The sequence below is a fragment of the Tachypleus tridentatus genome, chromosome 13 (genome assembly GCF_004210375.1).
Source record: "Tachypleus tridentatus isolate NWPU-2018 chromosome 13, ASM421037v1, whole genome shotgun sequence".
In the NCBI taxonomy this organism is placed as follows: domain Eukaryota; kingdom Metazoa; phylum Arthropoda; class Merostomata; order Xiphosura; family Limulidae; genus Tachypleus; species Tachypleus tridentatus.
Window position 1 is genome coordinate 30,643,756 of NC_134837.1, and position 27,134 is coordinate 30,670,889.

Consider the following 27,134-nt stretch of genomic DNA (forward strand, 5'->3'; position numbering starts at 1 on the left):
ATATTATGTACATATTATATTATGTATGAAGATGTTAATTTGATTTGTTATCATTTTCCCTTTAGATACACGTGAACTCTTCACTAAATGGTCGGCGAATATTAGCAGACAGTATCAGACCTATGACAAACCAGGGAATGTGCTATTAGCAGACACTATCAGACCTATGACAAACCAGGGAATGTGCTATTAGCAGATAGTACCAGGCCTATGACAAGCCAGGGAATGTGCTATTAGCAGATAGTATCAGACCGATGACAAACCAAGGAATGCGCTACGAGCAGATAGTATCAGACCTATGACAAACCAAGGAATGTGCATAAAGCTCTTCCCTAGAAATGATTATGTCGAGAGGTCAAATTCAGTTGGAGTTACCTAGCCATGGAGTAAGGACGTGTTTTTATTCTGCCCTCAACCATCACATTGCCGTTTTACTTTGTGTTTGTTTGTTCTTGTTGTTGTTTTTTGGATAAAGTTTGTTATGTTTTAATTTTAACTAGAATATTTCACCAAAATGTCCTTTTCAGGAGTATCTGTACACAACATTTTTGAGACCACCACCAGTTGCATTATGTACCATGAGGTTAAGAAAAAGAAATCCTGACCTACCACTCGCTCTCAAGGAAAGCCCTTCACTAAATAAAAATGCCTGGACCTTTATGCAAAGCCCAAGACAATCTACACGAGTTGTCTATAGATAATAACATTAACTCAACTGACTCAAGCATTTCCACCATTAATACAAGTTCTAAACCCTCTCCCGACTGGACCACAGACAAGCAACTTCAAGATACGGCAACTGATCCACCTCTAACAACAGCAAATACTAACAACAGTCAATCCAATACAGATATCAGTCTGGAACAACCACCAGCTATTGTAGTAGAGGGTATTCTGGCCAACTTTGACAAGCTTCAAGTTGCCATGAAGCTTCACAGACTATTGCTGAACCTTGAATTCAAGAATGTGTGATAATTTCCCCGAGGTGGAATCATAATTAAATGCGTTAAGGTCAAAATACTACTGTCGCTTCCTTAAGCTCTGCCTGAACAATGCCTTTGGTGAAGCCACTACCAATTTCCATGTCCCCAAGGAAAACAAGTCCAGAAAAAAACATCATTGTTGACGTAGTTCCAATTGATACAATGCAGGATGAACTTGATCAGGAACTTCAACTCTGAGGTTTTAAAGTCGCACCCACCAGTAGAATGAAGTCCACACGCATATCAGAATTAACACTACAAGTTCGAATCACCCTGGCAGGTCCAAAACAAGTCATAGAAGCCATACAAGACGAAATCACCCTTTGGTTCAAACACTTTTAGGTTGAGGAATCAAAAAATTTCAACCAACCCGTCTTCTGGTGCTTTAACTGCCAGAGATTTTTAGCCATACTCGTGATGCTTTCACTGCTAAAGCTCACTGCACCAGAGAGCATCAAGTCACCAATTGCTAAAAGAACAGATAAGACAACACCTGCATCATCTGCGGAGGTACAGCATTCTGCCTTCTACAGAGGATGCCCTAAGTTTCAACTCGTCGCTGGATTCAGATCCAAAACTCTAAACCTTACATCCATATCTGTGTGTTTTCCAGCCATTTTCCCAGCACTACCATGAGTACCACAATCTATCAACAACAGTCGAGATCACCAAGCAACCACACATTAACAGACTCAACCAGCCTCTTACGCCTCCGTCACCAGCCACCAGACACATCCCTCCCAGCCTCAATAGACATCTTAGATTTGGCTTGTGCTTCACTTGAAAGGATTAGTCGTCTTACCCCTGTCGTACAGTCAATTATCATAGCCTTCATCGTTGAAAACGATTTCCCCACTTTCCTCACCAGTGTTTGCCAGACAGCCCAACACCACATACAGATCCGTGGACTTTCAGCAAAATTCCTGATGGACCTAATGGCTCAGGGATACAAAGACCAAGTTCAAGGGTAAGTTCAACAATTTTCTCAGTTTTTTACATGTAAACATAAAAGTAGGTTTAAGATGCAAAGAAATTGTGTAACCTAGCTAAAAAGATCAGCCCATCAGTTACAGCAATAATGAAATTCTACTAAACAGTAATTCTAACTTCAAATGACCTAATTTTAAATCTTATTCTGAGCCTAGAGACCGAAACAATAGAGGAATAGCTTCACTGTATGGAAATAACCAAGGTATAGCATTTATTAATCATAAAGTACCCGCATACCATAAACATATACTAGGCCAGACTAACACTCCACTGCTACCAACCATAACATTACTTGCAATATACTTATCTTCCCAATATAATCTTAATACAAACATTCCATAATCTAGTCTCACCGAAATGAAGTTATACTCAGTGATTTTAAACGCCTCTCATCTAGTGTTTCACAGCAACACAACTCACACCGCTGACAGAACCATCGCCAACTTCCCACATAATTACAGCCTTATAGTACATAATGACAATTGTCTTACACGCACACACTCCACAACGGATCACAAAGTATAATCGACTTTAGTTCACTTAACGAGCAATTTTTAAGTACACAACCACACAGGGGGTGATCACTAACCCACTAACTAATTTCAGCATAATCCGAACTTCAGCGCAACATTTCTTTATTTATTAAAGTAAACTGAACTGAATTCAATAACTATCCCGATCAGTTACTCTGCAACCTAAATTAGCGGTTAACAGCAAAGAAGGATTAGATCAGTACTACATAGATATAACAAAAACTTTATTTAAAACTATTAAGGAAACCATACCAATTAAAACAATCACTGTGTCACTCAACCTCTGAGCACTAACGCACGAAATAAGCAACCTAATTTTAACCAGACTTTAGCAAGATACAGCAGCCACCTTTCTAGACGTCCCAAAAGCATTTGACACCGTTTGACACAACAGTTTAAAATACGAACTTATAAAATTCCTATTATTTTCACGAAATTGTTTTCTAACTTTCTAGAGAATAGAACAGTAAGAGTAAAAAATTATTTAAAAAACATTATTTCTACATCATTCACCTACAACGTCGGAGTTACGCAAGGCTCATTCCTCAAACATCTCTTGTACACACTCCTAACAACATCCGTAACATCACTCACGGACCCGTCCAAGTATATGAATGACATTGCTGTCTGGAGCACTTCTTGAGAACCCTATTTACCAGCTTGAAAACTATGAAAATTAATCGGTAGAATTATAACTTAGAAAATCAACCCGAATCCAAATACGACTCGAGCTATAATATTCCATAAAGGCCTCAACAAAATAGTTGATCAAAATCATACGGAAACGTAAATGAGATCAACAACTTAAACCAATTCCTCAACTGAAATGATTTTTTTTGTAGTTAAGCAAAAAGTTACTCACAGGGCTGCTTCACCCATCACAGGTATTAAAATAAGCTGAAACGGGGAAAGTACTTGAATACTTGAAAATATTATTGTATCAATAGTATTTTGAGAATTACACCTGAAAGTTGAGTTTCTGATACTTTTATAGCTGTATTTAAATGATGGGCTAATTATTTGAAAACGAGTAAGATACTCTCATTAAGTATCCATTTGAAAACATCTTTACTAAAATTATATGTATTTAGATTCGTTGAAAATGATTTACTTTAATGTATATATTCACGGCAACATGTTATAGTACAACAAAGGAGTTGGCTGAATCAATACTCACACAATACAGCTAATTAGCTCAAATAAATTATTTTAAGCGCATGTGTCTTCTACGAGCGTGTAACTGATTGTATGTCGAGTAGAGAGACGATTTTTTCTTTTCTTTTCAAGAGTCTAGATTCATCTGCATGTTTAGATTGGGATTTTCACTGAGAGAGACGAGTGGCAGATAGGTATTCTTGTAGAGAACGTGTTTCGAAACCACGTTTTGAGATGCATTTTGCCAGACGTGATGAAACTTGGAAAGTGATGTTTTATATTGCTGAAGGATAAAAAGACCACTGTTTTCCTTTTGTTTCCGTAGGTGCATTCTTATACTAGGTACAGTTTCACCACAAGGAGTTTTAGTCTTTTTTTTTGTTCTCACCTCATCATATATTCCAAATAGTTAACTTTGCAGGTCTATGCTAAGTTTAACTGTATCAAGAAGGTTTACTGTCTTGTTCGAAGTTAGGCACAAAGCTACACAGTGGGTCATCTGTGTTCTGGCAACCATGGGTATGGAAACCCGGTTTCTAGCGTTGGAAGTCCGCCGATATATTGCTGTGCCTCTGGAACGTATCAAGAAGGAACAGGCAAATTTAACGAGAGTATGCTTTAATAAGTAGAACAACACCTGAAAAGAGACAGATCAAAATTCATTAAAAACATGTAGTGTGTTCTCCTCAAAGTAAAGCACTGTATTATGCTTATAAGTCATTGTTTGCCAATTTATTATTAACCTACACACAAGGTTCGCGGCCATCTTGGAGAGCCTGCTATTTATCATGTAATAGGAAAAAAACACTGTAAGTGGTGTTTTTAATTTTCCCTATAATCTATTGATTTTTTGTTTAAAAATCAAAAAGTGGAAGATCAGTTATTATAATGAAACTTGAGACATATGAATAACATTTCCGAGTTTTTTCTGAAGTTTTTTTCTCACGTGCAGAGAGAGAGGATAAATGAATGTAGAGAAACACGTACGTCAAAATCAATTCAACCCATGCTACAAACGTTTTACACGTTCTACTTCACTTTGTGGTGTTCTTAGGTACATCGAAATCCTGTAGGTGAATTGCTCTAGTAGAAAACAAAGTGCAGGGTTTGAGTTCTGAATTTTACCAAAGGTAGAGACCGATTCAGCCAACAAGATAAGATGTGCACATAAGAAATTTAATAATGGCTCTTCTCTCTGCTACAAGAGCTGGGAAGGATCTCTTTTTGAGTGATAGAACCAACCACTGCTTGAGAAATGTAGGGAGAAATAGGTATTTCAAATTTCTCCACTACACTTTCACAAGACTCATATGATTAGAAAAACCACAAATATACCCAGGTAGAATTACAAATAATTTATGACTGGGTCAAAAATAATACAATTTACTTGGTTATCTCGACGCAACATGTTAACACCTGTAATCGTGATTTTTCTTTTCTTTTTTATTTTATGAACGCACTCTAGTGCAGGAATGGACAATTTATTTTTCATTGTGGCCACAACTCTGGCTAATGAAAAAAACGTTGGCCACACTATTAAAAAAAAAAATTGAAAGATGTTAGTTTAATCAAAATAATTGCATTTCAACTAACCTTCAATGTGCAAATTAATGGAGTTTTCATCAACAAGTTTTGTGAAATTTGGCTTAATATCTATGCTCAATAAGCATCTTAGCTCTGCCTCTAAATTTATGTCAGTAAGCCGAAATCTATATCTAGACTTGAGAAAATTTAGTGTAGAAAATGTTGACTCATACATTTATGTGGATCCAAACATAGAAAATAATTTTGAAATTGCTATTTTTAAATTTGGAAGACTTTCATTTATCAGAATAGTGAGCCACATCTATCTGACAGAATATTTTTGTTTACCTTTTATGTGTTCTACACTTTGCAGGGTAAGCATCTCGTCTTCAAATCCACATTTATCCATTTATCCAAAGGTAAAACATATGTAATTTTCTCACTGAAACTTCCTAAATCAAATTGAAATGGTTCATGCAAAAATTCAAATATCAATTTCAAAGTTTTAAATTCGGAGAAATGTGATTCAAATTTTTGAGATACATTTTTGATCCAGTTTACATAGAGATAATCTTTAGCATTAGAGAAATCATAGTCCTTATAATTTTCTAGAAAACTATTCAACTTTGCAAAATGTGTCAAATCATTCTTTTGTAATTGTTCCACAAGGAGGTTTAGCTTCAATTGAAATTCATGAATAGACTGTGATTGCTCGCTTATTATTGTACCTCTTCCCTGAAGCTTCGTATTCAAATTATTCAAGTGAGCCATCATGTCGCACAGAAAATGCAATCACGCTGCAAAGACAAAGTTTCAATTTCAAGAAAATTTTCAATCTTTTCTTTTTCAACAAGATATTCTTTTATTTGAGGAAATAAGGAAGTAAATCGTTCCAAGACTTCTCCTCTACTTAACCATCTTACATTTGCAAATTCAATAAGATCATCAAAAGTACATTCACTGCTTTTTTCAAAGACTCAACAAACTGTCGATGGATGAGAGAGCTTCCACTTCTAATATAATTCACAATTTTTACAACAATGTCCATCAAGTTTTTCAATTTATCACTTTTAGACATCTGAGCACATAAATTTTCCTGATGTAAAATGCAATGGAGAGATGGCAGCATGAACTTACATTATTTTCAGTTAAATGCTGCTTCAAAAGAGAAACAAATCCTAATTTCGCCCCAGTCATGGCGGGAGCACAGTCTGTTGTGACAAAAAACAGTTTTTTTAAATCCAGATTTGATTTTTTTGAAATTTCAAGAAATTTGTCAAAGATGTTTTTTTTTTCCACTTGTTCGATCTCGTAATCCACAGAGGTCAAGCATTTCTTCCTTCACTTGAAGATCTGAAGTTACATATCGAACCCAAAATACCAACTGTACAGTGTCATTAACATCTGTTGACTCATCTAGTGATAAAGAAAAATACAAACAGTGTTTTAGTTGTTCAAGCAAATTATTTTCTATGTTTTTCACTAACCTTAGCATTCTGTGGACAATTGTTCTTCGACTTAGTTGAAAATTATTTACCTTTTGAAGAATATCACCTTTTATTTTTCAATCATAATTCTTTAACAGAGTTTCAATGACCACAATCAATATTTATTTTACTAGTTCAGCATCAGAAAATGATTTTTTTTTTATCTAGAATCCAAGCTACTTTATAGCTAGCTAACGTAACTAGTTCTATCGATGATAAAAATCTTTTTAGGTCTCTCTTTTGTTCATGAAGTTATGCTTTCAGACAGCTAATTTCATTCATACGATTTTTACGATTGTTAAAGCGTTGCTTAAAGTTGTGTACTTTGTTATTCATAATAACTTAGTTACACAAAATACACACTGGTTTATTATTTACTTCAATCACTGCAAATTTCAAACTCCCAACTTTCATTAAATTCTCGTTTCACGTTTTTCCAGTCACGCGCCATTTTCTTTTCAGCAGTAATGCCATATTCAGTTAAATTGTTTTTATTTTCTGAGTATTCACCATCATCTGGATTCTTTCGTTTTTGAATTATCTACTTATCTATATTATGGGATTAAAAACAAAATATATTTAGACACTTGAAAGTTGCACAATAAAAATATGTTTGTGAGCGCATGCAAAACAACGCACACTCGATAACAAACATCTGAACCAGACTGACGTTATAACATGAGCGGAGTCTGTGGGAGTGATGAAGCCCGCGACATTAGCGAAAACGTGAGGCAGTGCATTTGCTGATTACCAAGTTTGGTTTTGGTTTGTTTCGAATTTCGCGCAAAGCTACACGAGGGCTATCTGCGCAAGCCTTCCTGAATTTAGCAATGTAAGACTACAGGAAAGGCAACTTTCATCACCACCCACCGCCATCTCTTAGGCTACTCTTTTACCAACGAATAGTTGGATTGACCGTACATTATAACACCCCCACGGCTGAAAGGGCGAGTATGTTTGGTTCGACGGGGATTCGAACCCGCGATCCTCGGACTACGAGTCGAGTGCCTTAATCACCTGGTGATTACCAAATTTACGATAAAAAATAAATGATGGAAAAAGTTGATTCCTGAAATCGAGCTGACTACGACTATGCTATCCACTGGCCACATGTGCCAGTGGCCATGGAGTTGTCTACCCCTACTCTAGTGGTTCAGTACTAAGCGTGAGGACTTATAACGCCAAAATCTGTGTGTGTCCGATATGCCATTTGTGATTCTGAATACTAACTTACAATATAATGATAGCTTCGAAGCAGTACAATACCACTTTACATATATGTATTGTAACATTGTTCTTCCCACATTTTTAGTCCCCCGCTGGAACAGCGGTAAGTCTCTGGATTTACAACGCTAAAATCAGGGGCTCGATTCCCCTCGGTGGATACAGCAGATAGCCCAATGTGGCTTTGCTTTAAGAAAACACACACACACGCTTTTAACATCTTTCTCCCAATGTTATAAAAATAAAGTTATGTTTTAATTGTTTTCTGTAAGTAGTAGTGCCATGCATTTTCTACCTGTTTTTCTTTCTTTCTTGTATCCTTCAAAGCACAAGTCTAATGTCACACTTTAACACTCAAATAACTTTTTAAATGGCTCCTAAATCTCAAGAACTTTACTTCTACCTGATTATTAATTAGTGACACCGATAATATCAATCAAACTGTAAAGGAACATTTTAACAGTTTTCCGTTATATTGCACAATAATTGTTCAGCAATCCACTCTTGAGTTCTAAACCTTTATCTTGATACTCTTTAACTGTTTTTCCTTTGATTAGCATTATTATGACACAAGGAAAGCTCGAACAGGTAGTAAATTTTTCATTTCTTCAAATGAAATTTGTTGTTATGACACGAAACTGTTCTTCATTTCTTTACGAGCTGTATCACCAACGAGTGGCAAAATACGATTAATGTTGAAATGCAACGAACATCCACTGATTTTTTTTTTATATTTCTTAATAGTAAAAAAAGTAAAATGAAATGTTTTTTTCAATATATTTTACGTGGATACCGCTGTTTCCGTGAACTTCATCTAATAAATAATTTCAATATGGTTAGTAATTAATCATTATTTTGTGTAAGCAATCAATATTTATTCATGTTTATGTAACGTTTTGAACTACGTGGGAACATTGGTATATGTTTTTGAATAAACCTGTGTATGTATATGAAACTATATATATATGATGTATATTCTTTTAGGATTGAAAAAAAACAAAACACTCCTCACGTGGCATAACCAGCAAGCAGAAACCAATCGAGAAAAAGAATACTTTTGACGTCACCAAACCGGTTACTTCTAACTGGTTATCAGCTAGCTCGACGAACTGCAACGTAGTTTATCAGCAAGCTCTGGCAGCGAGGAGAGCTATGAGGCCAGTGTTATATTAATAATTATATTTAAAATTTTAGTTTAAATAAATATGGCTTTAATATTTAAAAACAGAATAATGAATATTTTTCATTATTGTGTAATATATAAACCACAGCTGAAGTTAGGTTTTCGAGCTTTTCAGGCCTCTGCTAGTATTTGTAAAGCTGAAGATCGAAAAGCAATGATGGCGTCTCTTCCTCGAAAGGACGAAGGCGTACAAGGAGAGAAGTCTGTCGACATTGATTCTTCTAAGCTGATGTAAGAAGTTGAACATGGTTTCTGTTCATGGCTTAATATTTATTTTTTCCTTAACACACACTGTTTTATGTCTGAAGAAGATGTTTCATGAAGAAGTTTTTAGTTAATGTTGTTCCACATTAATGGTTAAGAGAAATGATATAGCACAAGTTTTGTCTTTGTCTAACTGCATATTTCAATATGGCTACCGATATTAGCTTTCCTACGGAAACAGCAGCAGATCTGCTGCCACTAGTAATACTACATGGCATTACAGCTGAGCAAAGTTTCAAGGAAAGAGAGTGCACATTTCATTCGTGCAGGATCATATTTTTGTGGTAAAATGATTATGCTGTCTTATTAAAAAATACGCCCTTGTATTAAAATAAAACCTATTATTACACTTTTTACAAGTTTTGAGTTTGCTACACGTTTTTTTCTGTCTTATGAACTTGGTAGACTAGGTAGTTTTATCAGGGCTGTTTTAACTGTACAAACTTTGAAATAATAGGTATTGAACTATTATGTGACTTAATAACCAAATTAAATTTTGGAATTATTATTATTATTTAAAGGTAAGATAGTGTTAATGTGTTGTTTTTGTGTTGCAGTAATGCAAATATGAAAATGACCTTTTAAGCTCCTTATACTTGTTAGAAAAAGCCCTTAAAATTAAGTTTAAAAGTATGATGTGTTTAACATATTGTCTTAAAACAGTAAAATGTACTGTTTAACAGCTTTGTTTGATAATATTAACAAGTAGCATGTATAATGTATTATTTGCAGTACAGTGAAAAACTAATTGAATTAGAGGGTGTAAATAATTTATGGTAGAGTATTATATCTCAGTCAAGTGTACCAATCATGTTAATTAATAGTAATAACTTTTACTAGCAGAATTTGACAATTCTGTGAGTGGTTATATCATAGTCTCGTACATTTTTATGTAAATGAATTTATAAAATGTCAGCCCCTTTGGTAGGTATAAGACATTTTTTAGTGATTGGTGGAATAAACTAAAAGGAAAGTGGGAATTATTATTTTAGTGATCATAAAAAATGATATGTAACTAGTACTGTTATATACATAACTTGTGAACAATATGGGAAAAGTTGTGTACATTTGAAATATGAAAAGTACTAAGTTTCAAACTGTTTATACATAATGGTGCAGTTGTTAGACCATTAATCAAATGAATGGTTCATAGGAATAAGTACAGGCATGTTATGTTTCTAAGATGCTCAGTTATAAGAGTACAACTTACGAATGAATGTCTCTTCTGCAAGACATTTAAGTATTTTATGCAATTGTGGCATTCATTTTTCAAAGTAAGTCAAAGAAAAAAAAATTAAATTTTATTTTGTGCTGAGAGGAGGATATGGTTAGAAATATTTATGTTTGTGTGAACTGAAAAATAGGAATTATTCTAATAGATTCAATGGTCATGTAAAAGTGTATTATTAAACATAGTTCTGTTATTTTATTTAACATTGATTAATATGTTTTGATCAATAAGTTTTAAATGGGCTACAGAGCTCTTAAAATTCTCATAGCATTGAAGAAAAATATTTTGGTAATGATTTTGATATTTTTAGATTAACTTTCCGACCTCTGTTGTATTCTGATGCTTTGAAGAGACGTTATAGCATGGTTTTAACTAAAATGTTATTGAGAAACTGAATGCAGGATAAAAATATGTTTTTGTTGGTACTTTGTTTTTAAGTGAATTTATGTTCAGAAACACCACTGACCTCTGTACCACAAAGATCTATTACTTAACTTGTAGAAACTGCTGCGTAGTTCATGTAATTATGATTAGATTATAGCCCTACAACAATAAAAGGAAAACATCTCCAGATACAACCAGGCTCATTTTTTTCTTTAACATTCCTTTAAGTATTTTCTTGAGATTTACCAAAATATACGCGTTTAGTGTTTTAACTTTTCTTTGCTTCCTTAATTTTCTTAATTATGTGAAAGAATATCAAATTTTAAACTTACTGTTAGAATTTTTATTCAAATTATTTTCAGTTTGATTTTCTTTTAAGCAATTTTGTATTTAGTCACATCTGTTTTTGTTGTTTAAACCAACACAGGTTTTGTTTTAGGATTTTTCAAAGTTGTCAGTAGGTCTGTTTGCTACCACCATACCTAGATAAAGTTCTTTATAGCTAATAAAAGAGGAATAAAATGGATCATGATAACCTTGGTTTCACGGATGAATGTTCTCATGTTTCTGGCATCTGAGGATTTAACACTTGTTCACAGATAATATGGACAAAAACTTATTACAAATATTAACAGTAAACAATACCAAGCTAGTTCCAAAATTAATATAAAATTGCAATATTTTTCTGCCTAAATAACAAAGGACAAATAACTTATTCACATGAACAAACTTAACACTCCTACGAAAAGTGGGGCCTAATAGGCCCCAGAGCAACTTGAAAGGTTATTAATATTAGGCTAATAATTTTGTATTTAATGAAATAAAATCAAATGAAATGGCAATTTCATTTAAATACAAATTTATTAGCCTAATATTAATAACCTTTCAAGTTGCTCTGGGGCCTATTAGGCCCCACTTTTCGTAGGAGTGTTAAAATGAGTCTTTAGTCCTTCTCTGTTGTTTTTATGTGACTTTTCTGCACCTGTTTTCCATATTGCTAGTGTTTCTGTGTATGAATTGCTGAGGACCACAGTTTATTTGTGGAAGAAAACAGCTCTAAGTTCTTGGACAGTTAGATGAACAGGTCCTCTGTCTTTAAGTGCCCTTCCTACCATGTCCCATCCATGCTCAACTAGATGTTGGTCTAGTAACATAGCAGGTTATTCCACAACCTGTATTCTTTCATACTAAAAATTACTGCATGTTCCTGGAAGTGCTAAGATGGAACTTATCCCACTGATACACAAACTCATCTGTGATAGCGCCAGCAAAAGGGTGAATAGTAGGATGTCATCTAGGTGAAGGCATCAAGAGGTTTATTCTATTCTAATCTTGTATTCAGAAATCAGGACCTGCTTCTGTTACTTCTGCTGAGCTTGCCTCATCCAGTGGTGATTTTCACTGCTGTTATGAGTGCTTTTGCTTCTTGTTCCCTCTTCTCAGTGTGGATTTAGTGGTTCCACTTTCATCAGTCACTGCTTGGATTTCATAGGTATGTGCCTTTTACTTTCTCTTTCTCCATTAATTTTTTGCTAAATTTTGAGTTTCCTTGTGAGATTTTCATTCACTACAATCATTTACTTGAGTTCAGGATTTCCACTTTTTCATTTTTATCCATATTTTACTCAACTTCTTCGTTACATTCTTTCCATTCATTTTGGGCTTTCCATCATGACTTTATTTTAATGAGGTGATGTGCAAGTACATGTTTTTCCCTTTTTTTTTTCTCAGTTTTGCCCCAGTTATTTTGGCTACTTTGTGATTGTCACGTTGCACTATCTTCCTAAAACTTGTTTTTTTGGGTATTGGGGTATTGTATCTTGGCATCTTGAACTGATGCAGCCTTTTCACTTTAGTTCTTCCCTTTGGGACCAAGGGGTCTCACCAGGTTTCTCATTATACATAGGTGTTTTTGTGGAATTGCACCTTTTTCTATTTCTTGACCTCTTGCTACTGTCTGTGGTGGCCTCCTTATTTGCATCTGGTGCTTTTGGAGCTTTGTTCTCCCACTTTTCCATCTGGTAGACTCCCTTTGCTTCATATTATGTCTTTGAGGTTTTTCCTTTACTTCTACTTTCAGCTTTGTCTGCTTACAACACCATGTGACCATTCCTCACACACTGGGTTTACCCCCCTTTTTTTTTATTGTTTCCATCTGTTCCACATGTTACATTTAGTACTCCTTTTATGGAGCTGATACCTGGACCCTGAAGAATAAAAGTTTGTTAATAGGAGTAAAATTGAGAATGGTGAGGTGGCTGTTGGAAATGTTATTAAAAGAGAAGAAAATGAATGAAAGGGGATGACACAAGTTTGTGGAATCAAGGAAGGCAAAGAGAAATGGAGATGTTTGGTCATGTAAAGAGAAGAAGAACAATCAGTAAGGAGACTATTAGTGCTTCCAGTAGCCAGCAAGAGAAGACAGGTATGGCCAGTAAAGAACTCGAAGAATGGAGCCAAAAAAGACCGGTACAAAAAAGGAATTGCAGAAGACCTGGCAGTGAACAAAGATTATTAGAGGAGGGCATTGTGTGTAGGATGATGACTTCTGCTAAAGGGAACAGCTGAAGAACATTGGTCCACTAATTTATGTATGTTTGGCCTCTTCTTGCCATTTACATTGTATCTTCCTCTGTTGCAGCCTCTATCCCTTTCTACTTCAGAAATCATCTTGTTTGAGGTAGCTGGTGCTGGTTTGATTCTCCAATTCTGTCATAACACCCATCCTGTATCTCATTCACTTAGAAGTTTCTCACTTTGTATGCAGGACAGACTCAGTTTACCTCTTTGAATTTATAACATGGAACATATGATATTGTGGCTTTTATAACTCCTTCATTTCTGGTATGAGTCTTGTTTCTCTGAGATGTATCACCTTTTAGTGGTTTCTGGCCTGTCAAAACAGATATTTCCAAAGATGCACTGTCTTTGTGGTGGTTCACACAGTGCTGGACATCCATCCCCCACCTTATACAGACATGCACCTCTTTGGAGCTCTTGGAGATTAGTTTGTGGATGTTTTTCTCTTACATATTGTCAGTTTATCATGCCACATAAACTTGGGCCTGGACCTTTCTTACTGAGGGGTTTCTTTATTGTATGATGTTTGTGGAAGACTTGAAGCCACTATGGGTGTCTTATCATTACTGCCTTTCCATCTTCAATCAGTTGGTATTCAATCTCAGACTGTATCTCTAGTTGAGGATGCTCTAACAGCTTCTGCAAAGAAATATTTCTAGAGCATATGAAAGGAGGCTAAAATCTGCTTTGGCATCCTTCTGCAAAGTTTACCATGGGAACAGGCTAATTTTTCCCAACTATGTCAAATTTTTGGTAGCTTGGAAAGGTGTTTGGATGTTTACTTGATTCATATAAATAGGAGGCATCTGGAATAGGCCCTTTGGGATAAGTGAGCTGTTCACTGTGTGGCTAGAGGTAACCAAGAACTTGTATTAGTTGTAGTTTCATATCTGATACAAGTTTTTGTTATGGTACTCATAAAACCTTTGAATTTGTATTGTATCTCAGAATGGCTGTTATTGGTATTAACCTGAAGATGACCTAGGAAGGTCGAAATGTTGTTCTCTTCTTAGCGATAAAAGTGTTAATACCCATAACAGCTGTTCTGAGATACATTTTTATTTCGAGTGGGTTTCTTGTCATCAGGAAAACATTTGAATTGCTATAGTTACTGTAGGATATTGGTGGGTGTTGCCATTTGTCACAAAACATTTCTTTCTAGATAATCAAAATCAGTATAACAGACTTATAGTAACATATTTTGTCCCTACACTTCAGTTTCTCATATTAGTGTAGAAGGTTACAAGCTCCAGTGGCACACTGGCATGTCTATGGATTTACAAAGCTAGAATTTGGGTTTTGATACTCATGGTGTGCATAACACAGTTTCATTATGTAGCTTTGTGCTTAAAGGACAAACTTCAAGCTTCAGAATTGCAATAATTTACATCTTGGATGGTTGAAGTGTTATGTCCATACAACTAACGAAAGAGAAAAGCCAATGAGGTGGCCCTTCAAAATTCTTTAAATTTTTTAAGAGTATTTGTTGATAAGGTTCTTTTTAATATCTCAAGAATGGATATTCTTGCTAAACCAGTTAAGGAGTAAAATGCTCAGGAGAGTTTTCACTTCTAATGACAAGTACCAATGCTAACTATATGCTGATCTTGACATTTACCATGACTACCAGATGAGGTAATGATAGTGTAGTTGAGTTAGTGTTTAGCTGTTGATGGGAAGTGTTGATTCGTTAGGTATGTTCTTGAATCACAAATGTTTCTTCAGTACTGGAAAATATATGCATTACTATGTCTAGTATCAAACTTTTACTGCTATAGATCTTTCCATTAGTTCATCTTCTGATCATCATCTCTATTTAATTGGCTAAATGCATACAAAATAAAATACAATTTATTATGCAATATGTAATATCTATATTATAGTAAGAATATCAAAATCTTAATGTAAACCATTGTCTTTTATTAAAGGAAATTTGCATTTCCCGAAGAAAATACAAATGATATGGTTGTTGAAGGAACTAGGTTTGCAGAGCTCCCGATATGTCACATTCATGTCTCTCCCAACAATACAATATTAACAATTTCGGACTGGAAAGGTTCGTTTTGGTAAGCTAAATTTACCTTTTGTGCTTCTTATCTCATTGTGTAAGGCATTGGATAAATATTGCAAACTTGTTTGATATTTTGAAAAGTTTAGTAGTTTTGGATGCATAATAACATCTTTTAATCATGCTCTAAGATTAAACTGTTAGTTAAATATTTTGGTGATGAGGTGACTAAAAATTTTGATTTTTCTGGTTATAAAGTCACTTTTCACAGTAATTTGAGTGATAAGCTGTTTAATTACTGATAACTACTTTTATAAAATTTCATTGATGTGGTTCATAACATTTTTTTATTACCTAATTGAATTTTCTTCATGAGAGAAAAATGTGCAAAAAGTGAAATGGGGAAAGTAATGTGTACTTTTATAATAATTCTTAGTCTTGGTTTAAAGTAGAATAGAAAGTGGTTAATTTCCTATTCAGAAATTAATGTATGGATAATCATTTTTAATTCCAATATTACATAAGCCTAAATACAAGAATTTTAAAACTTGCAGAAGCATGAATGTGGATGTTTTAGTCTAATAATCCATTGAACTTGAACTAAAAATCAAGATTTATTTACTTTCTCATCACTGACTAGATGCAATCTACTGGCTTGAGTATGAACGATACATTGTAAATCAGTACTATATACTGATCCGTTAACACCATGTTAAGTTTCTCAGTAAAATTTATTTTTAAAATAATTAAACTCTAAGGTTTTGTTAGGCTGACTTAAATTATTTTCTAAACCTAAATATGTAACATTTTGACATTCATATGTTGACAACGACCCATGTTCGTACTATTTAATAGTGAAGGCTATAAAAAATATTAAAGTTGATCTGACTAAAGCTGTGATTTAATTTTATTTTTTTAATATGATTATTTGTATGAAAATTTTTGTAATTTACATTTCGTGTGTTTTGTAGTGTTACTGCTGTGTGTGAATAATAAATGTGTTGTAATTTTGATGTTTTTTTTATGCAGGTCGGCCACTGATTAATAGGTCGTGTGTAAGTATCTTTTCATGAAAATAATGGATATTTACGGAAGAACATTTAATGAACGTTTCTTTATAGAAGTAATTAAAAATACCTGATGTTGAGCATAGTTTACATACAAATGTGCTTTCATATAAAAATAAATAGGTTTTAAAGTTCATTTAATTAGAAATATTTTAATATAGACTATATTTATTGGATTACCCAAAAGTAAAATTATAATATTAAGTCCTTTTCAACATCAGTTACACCTTGGAATAATAATAATAATAAAAAAAAGACCATCATAGTCAAAGGTTTAGCTTAAATAATTATAATCAGTTAAATAATCTTGTACTTTTACTAGGAAATAAATTGTGGATTCTCACATAAAGTGGGCATGACATCTCAAGAAGTTCAGAGAAATCTATTTTTCTATTTTCCAAATGTGCCCTATGGAACTTGAAAGAAGATTGTGTAAACAGAGCAGTTAACCTAGATTCTTTCTATACATGGAAGGTTAGCTTGAGTCAAGAACTATTCAAACTATAGACACAAAATTTAACATTTGGTGAACTTTAGGATCAGGAGAGAATGAAACAAAATTCTTATGAATTTTTATTTAAGGTTTTTTTGAAATAAGTGAACTAGAATTTGGGTAATATAAAACTTTGAACTGTAGTGTAAATTTTAAATGTAATTAAAAAAATCTTTTGACATGCACAAAAAGGGTCACTGTAAGAATGGAGTTAGAAATATTTTTGTCATATAATTATTTCTTTATTTTGTGCCTAACATTATGTAAACCTATCCAGTAGTTAAAGTTTTTAATAAAACTTGTTTTTTTATGTTCATACAAATTCTTACATTTAAAGACTTTGTAAAAGCTTTCATCCCTAGATGCAGAGCTTTCACTCATATTCTAGGTATACACAGATGTAGATGACATTTTTCACAAGTATGTTTTTGATTAAACACATTTCACTAATAATTAGTTTGTTTTTAACAATTATAAGGAAATGAGTAAAAAATTTAACAATACAAAAAAGTTTGTTATCTAAATAGGTTGCAGTCATAGAACACAAGCTTACAATAATCACCGTTTCTAAATCTTCGGACCTTAGAATATCCTTATAGTTGTAAAACACAAGTAACTCAAAAAATGTTATCACTTACAAATGTGTAGCCAAAAGAAACCAACTTTTCATTAAAATGTACACTATATGATGTATTTTCTTTGTTAAACAAACCTAAGTGTACCAATCATCTCTAAGTGTACAGACAGTTAATAAAGTAATTTTCCCACTGTCCATAAATTTATAAGTAGAAAAAGTTTTCTTTTGATGATGCCAATAAAAAGAGAAAATACTATAGCAGAAATATATAATTAAGAATGATCTGTTCATGGAAAATGAGTGAAATTGATAAAACAGTCTTCATAATTTATCTATCACTCACTCAGTATCTGTGTTCTATTTGTGGCACAGTAGTCTTAATACATTTTAGTATTAAAATAATTATGGAATAAAAATAACATTAACAGGTATTACTCCTAATTTTGAATATCATTATTAAAACACAAAAATGTATTTTTTACTTTGGTTTTTATTTATACAATTTACATGTGTAACTTTAGCTTAATTTGCTTTGGCAGCCAATGTCTATTAAGCTAATGAATTTAGTACAACCATGTTATTGTTGACAAAGTATCAACCTCTTTTGAAAAATGCATAACTTGCAAGATTTATACAGATATTAACAGCTTTTTTTTTTTCATTGAAGATTCAATATTTAACTTTTACTGTACTTTTCATATGTTTAAAATATTAAATATTTAATAATTTTGAGAAGGTTTTGGAAAAATGCATTGCATTTATATTTATTACCCTGGCAACACCCCATATATACTGTTGTGAAAATTAATGTGTTTACACACACATCCATATATTGTTTCCATGAACCACACTAATGAAATCAGTAAACATTGTTTTCCCTGGCTGACCTGACCCTAGGGTTTCTCCCCTTCCCCTTGTATCCTTTGGAATTCCACATCTGTAGTTACCTCTTATTTAAAGCTTATGTGCAGATTTAGATGTGATCCCTTCAGACCCTATTATTTATTAAAATACAGACTTGTTCATGAAAACCAATATAGGATGCTTGGAATCTACTATTTTACAAACTGTAAGACATTACGAGTAGTGGTGTTAGATGTTGCTTGAGGTACTTTCAATATACATTGTCACTAAGCTTGTTCCATATGACAGTATTTTCATTGTGAGGTGTTATTGTATTGCAAGATGTATAGGAGGTTCTTGATACATGGAGTAAGTCACAGTTCATTTGTAAGTACAGTACAGTATCTAGCACAGATAGCAAACTAGTTTTGGATGATAATTTCATGATTTAAAGACTGGAAGCTTTATAAGTGTGAAAATGATTGTATTGGTCCCCAAGCTTTGGGATAACTTGAGTGTTTTGACTTCAAAAATGTCTCAAAATGACTGAAATACAAGCATGAATAAAGGTGCTTATGGTATGTCAGTTATCTCTGGCATAATAAATTTTACATTGTTAGAGGGTACACTTTCCATCACCCTTTGAAGGACATTTACTTTTTCTCCTAGTCGAACCACAGTAGATATATGTTAAATAAGTTGAGTGTAAATTTTTGTTCAGGCAAACAGTTTGAAAAAAAAAAAAAAAGTAACTGAGTATGAAGATTAACACTACACCTGTTTACAGATTTAAAGAATATAACTTACTGTTTATATTAAGCTGTATTTGAGAAGACTGTTATAAAAGTATGTTGTATGAAATAGAACAACTACATATGAAATTATTTTTAATTGTAGGGAATGGAAGGATTTAAGAATACAAAGAAAGGGACTAATGTGGCTGCCCAGGCTGCTGCATTATCCTTAAGTTTGGTAAGTTGTATTAATTCTTTTTGAAAACAAAATGAAGAACCTTTTTAAATAATACCATGAGAGAACATTAAGGCTAAATTATTTTCAGAAGCAAATTTTATGGGTTTTCGCATGGGGGAGTGTAGAGTTAGTATTAAAAAGTTTGAGTGTTTCAGTTATATTAATAAAATTAAAAAAAAGACAAAATACTGCAAACAGTTTTCATAGTTAATTACAAAAGATGCATTTGTGACTGATGTGTCAGAAATGTTTATGTGGCACTGGGTGATAAAGTATTGTGTTCTCATAATTCATAAAGCTAATTCAGCATGTAAATGTTATCATTTAATTATGTCTACATCCAAATAGTACTGAAAATTAAAATTTCCTATATATGAAAAGAAACTGTGAAGATAAAATAATGTTATTACTTTTATAATCATGAATACAGTAATTACAAAATAAGCCTTTGATTAACTAAGAATGTTAAATTTCTGTTTTGTAAGCAACTAAAGATTTAAATAGTGTTGTGTTTTTAGTTCTAGCTATAGAAACCTGATTTATAAAAAGTTTAAATAAAAGTGATGGTATTAACAATCCTTTTGTTTAGCTTGTTTCACACATCATAATAGCCTCTGAAAGTTTATTATATTTGTAGTGCATATGAGATCACTACAGTGCCTGTCATAATTGAGCTGGCCTGTTAAGTTTTGGTTGTCAGAAAAGATCTTTTCAGCATTGAATGTAGCAGATATAGCATGGTTGATATAAGATATTCCACCTTGCTTTCATGTATGAGAATTTATATATTTGTGTGCATATGTTCTAATGGTGCTTTTGAAAGGTGCTTCAAAGCTGCCTTTGCTTTCTATATTTATTAAATTATATAGGAGTTGAGAATATAGTATTAGGTCAGTTTTGGAACCTAACCTCATCATTACAGTCCATGGTACATTGTTCAATCATACTTTTATATGGTAGCCTTGCAGTGTAATTCTCATTTAAAAAACAAAATAATGTAAGACGGTAATGTCAGCAGTGGCCTGTCCTTACCAAGCAGTTAGAGGGAGCTTGACTCTTATTAATCTGAAGCTTACAGATTCATATTCCCATCTACCCATTTAACATTCCAGCTACTTTTGGTGTGCAGTAACTGAAGAGATATGGAACTAGTTTGTGTACAAGTGATTTGTGAGCCTTCTTGATTATTGTTGCATAATGCTACTTATAAGTAGTTGGCTTTCAGCTTCTATGGGCATCACATTTTGCTTACAACAGTTGGGTAAGACTTGTTACAGGTCTCTTTTTGAATGGTTTTGGGTTCCCAATTTGATCTATATTCCTCTGTTTTATAATATCACAGATGAGAAGGATATCCATCTGAACACATCTTTGAATTGAGTATAAGAGTACCATGTGATCAGTTTTTACTTTCATCACCCAAAGAGATTCCGTACGGTGTTACAATGTAGTTCTGATTCACCTTGGCAATAGTTGTTACGTGAATTGCTAACTTGCATATTTAAAAAAATAGTTTTAATATAATGCAGCAGTACTCAAACTTATAGATGTGATGTAAATCATGTACAAGATGAAGAAATTATTATTGGTAATGAAAGTATTAGAATATGGGTAAATTTAAATTACTCATACATATCACCTAATTAATTACAGTGTGTTAAGTGTTTGAAGCTGTATACAAGTGGCTGTTTATGGTTCACTTAAAATATTTTTGGCAGTCTAAAAATATAAAACTGCCTACATTGATTTTGAGGACTTTTTTAAACAATTGTAGTCAAAAGTTTTTACAATTCAGCTTGAAGTGTCTTAAATGAATTTTATCTTTCAGATAGCGCAGGAGAGGGGGATCAAACATATACGTGTTTCAGTTAAAGGATTGGGACCTGGAAGAATGGTAAGTGTTGTAGAGTTTTTTATAACTGCAAACTAATTGTTAAATTACTTGCTTCTTCATTTAGCTGTTTAAATTTTGTAAACAAAAATTGAAATCTGAATATTATAAATTGAGAATCCAAATGACAAATAATTTTTTGACTTTTAGTAAAGCACAATAAAATATTCCTTCATCAGTGATTGAATATAGTAACAATAATGTTTAAGTGGCATCATGGTGCTATTTGTGTGACATGGTAGAGGGATGAAAGAGGCTTTAATACTGGACTACAACTGTGTTTATTGTTATAATCTCTGATATTGACACTTAACTTCACTTTTATTTTTTAAATTACTTTGATCTAACAAAGCTTATTTCTTATTTTACATATTTATAAAATAATTAGCTTAAATTCTAAGAATTTCAGTGTGGAAGTGTTTATTTTTTGTACTTTTTGGAAGTGATTTGTCATATTTATGAACTGGTACTTTGTATTTGAAAGGGTGGGTGAATGTTTTATTGTCATGTAACACCTCTGGGAATGTGTTTGGGTTTCTTATACACAGTTTACAAAGATACCAAATTTTATTTGAACTATGGAAGGAGGTTTCTGAATACATTCTTGAGAGTTATATAATGGTTATATACAAATTTAATTGTGCTAATTACCTATGTATCTCATATTCCAGTGCTAATGAAATTGCCCATATTCAAAATAGTTATTTCAAGTTTCAGTCTTGAAAAAAAACACCAAAAAACATAGTTACAAGTTTATGATAGTTCATAAACATTATAAATGCTCCTTAGTCACATAGTTAATTTTATTTTCGAAACTGTATGCTTCAGTAAATGTATTTTTTTAGGCCCACCTCTATCACTGTTAGACATGCTATCACAAGCTTCATTTTAAAGCGAATTGCTTATTGCAATAAAGTAAGCATTTATTTAATTCTGGTGAAGGAAAGTTATACCATCCAAAAGTGCTTTAATTTCATTAAGTGTTTTTTTAAACTGCTATTAATATTCAACTTTCTAATTAGTACTGTGAAACTTTTCCTAACGACTTCATATCACTTACAAGTAGAACTGTTCACGATGAGATTGATCCAACTTTCTGCTAAATTATGAATAAAATTATCACAGCTAAAACAATACACATTTAATATGTAGGGGTGGCTACAAACGTTTACTACTTAAGTGTGTGTACACGTGCTCATGCACACACACACACACACACACACACTACACCTTTAGCAAGCTATATTAAGGTAAAAATATTAGATGCAAAGATTTTCAAGTTTTATAAAGACATTTAAAATACAAAATGGAATAATGAAATAAGTATTTTAAAAGTGGTGTAGAATGCAACAGTTGTTACATTTGGGTAAAATACTCTTGAAATGGTATAGGCATCTTCATGTGTGTTAGTGGATAGTTTAAATGTTCCAGTTCAGTCTGAAGAAAGATTTTCAAAGTTAACTTTGGAGTTGGGCAAAGTTTTACTATTGCTGAGTTACCAGCATTGTAAATATTTAAAGTTTGTTAATGGTTGTCAGTTGATGTTGAGAAACATGCCTTAACACCTGTTGTGTGTGATTGTTGTTTTTTTAATGTACCTTTATATTTGAAAACTAATAAGTGGAAAGAGTTCTTAATTTTAATGTAATGAATAATTTGTTGTACTAATAATTGTTAAAAAAAAAGTCTTATTTCAGTGTATAACAACAACATTACAAACCAAAATTTGTTTTGGTGTAAACATTTTGGCTGTTATTGTATGAAACCACAAATAAAGGCTCCAACTTTTATGAATTAATGTTTCTAGTGTGTTTGATGAAGATTCACTAGCTTACATGGTATAGTTCAACACTGCATAGCTGTTTTATTAAACATGAGCTGTTTACGTCATGGCTTCATGTTTTTTTGTTTACCATTTCCATTATTGTATAAAGTAGCATGAATGCTAAAAAATAGGTTTTTGATTCTACAGTCTAATTCCACTCATTTACTAGCATATTGCAATGGAATTTTAGTAAAAAGAGTTTTATAATGAAGGTACAGATATTAGTGCTTATGGACAAATTACAGTATATTGTAATGTGGGTTTTTATCTGGTTGATTTGTTGCATTAACCCTCCTCATGCTGGTGAAAGGCCATGACATCATGTTTGTTGACTTGCATTGTACATTTTATTGAACTATTGCATTTTTCTGTGCTATGTGGTATGTTGATTGTAACAGTGGTTTTAATTATATGTTTGTGATGTCAAAATACAAAGAATATATTTTCGTACCAACTAGAAATACAAATAGCCATTGTTGACAAGCTATAATATAAAAAGAACCTGTCTTTTATGTTTGTTGAGATATTGCTCATGTACTGTATCAAAAACAGTGCCGTCCCCAACTCTTTCCATTTATGGAAGTGCTCCCATATATACATTGTTTGTGACAAGTGAATAACCAGTCAGAAGCTTAGAATGTCCTGCTAGTGGCTTTCTCAGCTATTTTCAAACATTGCAGCAGCATCATTGTCTTTTGATGTATAACTTTGAACTCAAACTTTCATTTTTTTTTTTTAAAGATGTAAATACAGCTTATTTACAAAGCTTATGGTTATGGTATAGTAACTTAAAAATTTTGGATATATAAAATATGTATATAAAAGAAAATTTTATTTTGCATCCTCCTGGTACAAAACTTTATAAGCCTTAGCCAAGGTGTCACAAGCAGCAAATCAATGTGAAGGTCAATAACTAGAAGAAATAATAATTTACCTTACTTATTTACTTCTATGTTTTAAGAGAAATAAGTTTAAGAACTTTTTAAGTTTTTTTTAAAAGAAACATTTCATAATTATCTGGATGCTATAAAAGGTTTGAAACATCCACATCTCAACACATCGAACTCCTCTTGCATTCATAGACAATTGGGGATATACCTGTTGAGGTTACACCTCGTGCTACTTTGAATTCATCATGAGGAATTATTGAGAGGGATTTGAAGAACATCCCCAAATCAGAGATTCTCACTGGTTTCTCCACTCAAGGAGTTCCTGCAGTGAGGCTATCTTCACTCACAAATATGAAATTATGATGCTGACCAATATCCTCATTCTGACATTTACATCACTGCATCCACCTGCCACCATCAAGGCAGGTTATCTTAATTGCAGGGTATGGCTATACATTTCAAACCCTCTTCGATGTTTCCAGTGTTAGCAGTTTGGTCACTCAAAGACGTGATGTCATGGTTCCTTGACATGTGCTTGTGGTGGCGGCAAGGACTATGATGCCTATGATGAAACACCCTCAATTGCATCAATTCCAATGACTCTCATCTGTCTTACTTTCATTATTGCCCTAAATGGTTGGAAGAAAAAGAGATGCAGCATTTGAAAACTGTTTATAACATTACTTATCCTGAGGCTTGAAAGTTGCTATCCACCACTTAATCTGGAATGTATGATGCTGAACTTGTTACAAAAATTTTGTGGGAATTCAAATGGATCTCTCTGTGCTTCTGAAAGATTCTCAAAACAAATAAGTCTTGTGACTTCCATGGTTAAAAAAGTTAATGAATCAACTTTGACACCCATCTCTGCCCCTTACATACATTCTAACAGATCCCAAGATCCACTTCCTTTGGTTCTCCCATCCCAAGATGCAAAATGATCATTCCTTCGTGTCCTCTGTCACTGGAATCCCAACACCAAAGACCTGCCCAATCGACCCAGGGCAGGATCCATGGAGGTCGATAGACCTTCCTGGAATAAGGAAAGTAAAGAGAAAAGACATGGTCGTAAACAGAAGGGTTCTCCACCCAATTTGCCTACATGTAAATAAAAATGGCCACCTTGATACAATGGAACTGTCGAGGTTTACATTCTAATCTGGATGACATCAAAACACTGATTGCTTTCTGGCTTCCTGTTATGTCTTTCCTTACAGGAAATATTTCTGAAACCTCCCAATACAGTCATCTTTTGGCAATTTTCTTTGCACTGAAATGACAGGCTGTGCGATGGACGAGTGCATGGAGGGGTGGTACTGTTGGTTGATCAGCATGTGCCCACCCTGTCTTTGACACACATTTGGAGGCTGTAGTCATCCATGTTTCTTTGGGTCATACCCTCACTGTTTGTTCTCTCTACCTGTCGCTTGGAGAGACATATGACCAATCAGACCTTGATGCTCTCATTGAACAGTTTCCATCTCCCATTTTAATCCTGGGGGACTCTGATGGACATCATCCCCTTTGGGGAAGTGCTATTATTGATAGTAGGGGCTGTTCTATAGAGTGTATGCTCTGATCACAACCTTTCTCTTTTCAGTACTGGTTTCTCTACTTATTTTCATGCACCTAGTCAGTCCTTTACTGCTTTTGATCTCCCAATTTGCTCCCCTCCATTATTCTCCCAATTTTCATGGAGGGTTGAGAATAATCCATGAGGCAGTGATAATTTTCCTATAATGTGAGAGAGACTGGCCGTGGTCAATGCCACCCAACCCGCGTGCCCCAGTGGAAGCTGGATCATGCAAACTGGCCCTCTTTCACTGTTCTTGCAGAACTTGATCCTGCCATCGCCTGTAAGCCATCAGTAGACGACTGTGTGGCAGCAGTAACTGACTGTATTATACTAGCAGCTGCTCAGTGTATTCCTAAAACCTTGACACGTTTTCCACCATAACCTTGTCTGTGGTGGAATCCTGCCTGTCACATGGCACGGAAGGCTCAAAAATGGGCCTGGGATACTTTCCGTAGATATCCTACGCTCTCGAATCGCATTGCTTTCCAACAGGCTTGTGCACATGCTCTGTGGGTAAAACGTCAAAGTCAGAAGGAGTCTTGTATTAAATTTACAACCAGCATCTCTTCTACCATCAGTTCCAAAGTCATATGGGACAAGACTTGAAAGATCAATGGGCAATATAATTCTGTCCCACTCTCAGTCTTGCTCTCTGATGATAAGGAAGTAGCTGAAACCTGGAGCATCGCCAATACTCTAGGTGAAAACTTTTGCCAGGTATCTAATACTTCTGCTTCTTCCTCCACTGTCTTAGCCATCAAGACTGGTCAGAGTGATCACCTTTTGAACTGATTGTCTCTATGACTATAATATTCTCTTTACACTGGTGGAAAAAACTGGCCCTTTATCGGTCTGGCAGTACATCAGTTGGACCTAATAATGTACACTTTGAAATGCTGCGCCATCTATATCTATCTTCTCTATACTTCTGATTGTTTTTAACCTGATCTGGCAGAAGAATGTTTTTCCTCATACCTGGAGCCAGGCTATTATCCTACTTTTCTCTAAGCCTGGGAAAGATCCCGAGATTTCTTCAAACTACCGTCCAGTTGCTTTGACGAGCCGTGTGTGTAAGACCTAGATAAGATGGTTAATGCTCATCTTGTTTGGTTCCTCGAATCAAACAACCTCTTCTTGCCTACTCAGTGTGGGTTCCCACGATAGCACTCCACCGTGGACCACCTGATTTGACTTGAAACGTCAATCAGAGAAGTTTTTCTGAAATGATGGCATCTTGTATCAATATTCTTTGACATTTGAGAAGGCTTATGATACAGCATGGAGGTATGGCATTTTGTGAGATCTCCATATATATTGGTTAGGTGGCCATTTGCCCATTTTTATTAAGAATTTTTTAATAGACAGGAGATTCCAAGTACGTGTGGGTTCGACACTTTCCCGTTCTTTTCTACAGGAACTTGGAGTCTCTCAGGGCTGTTTTGAGTGTCACACCT

General features: G+C 33.8%; 1 protein-coding gene across 1 annotated transcript in view; it reads left to right on the forward strand.

Moving 5' to 3' along the window:
• The first annotated feature begins 1,123 nt into the window (after positions 1 to 1,123).
• The window catches only part of mRpS11 (mitochondrial ribosomal protein S11), a 41,572-nt gene continuing 15,561 nt past the window's right edge, over positions 1,124 to 27,134 (forward strand). Inside the window, exons 1-6 of the mRNA XM_076474314.1 lie at positions 1,124 to 1,950; positions 8,881 to 9,310; positions 15,467 to 15,594; positions 16,576 to 16,601; positions 19,424 to 19,498; positions 21,327 to 21,392. Of these exons, the coding sequence (XP_076330429.1) occupies positions 9,102 to 9,310; positions 15,467 to 15,594; positions 16,576 to 16,601; positions 19,424 to 19,498; positions 21,327 to 21,392 (504 nt within the window). The 5' untranslated portion in view covers positions 1,124 to 1,950; positions 8,881 to 9,101. The remainder of the gene's footprint in view (positions 1,951 to 8,880; positions 9,311 to 15,466; positions 15,595 to 16,575; positions 16,602 to 19,423; positions 19,499 to 21,326; positions 21,393 to 27,134) is intronic.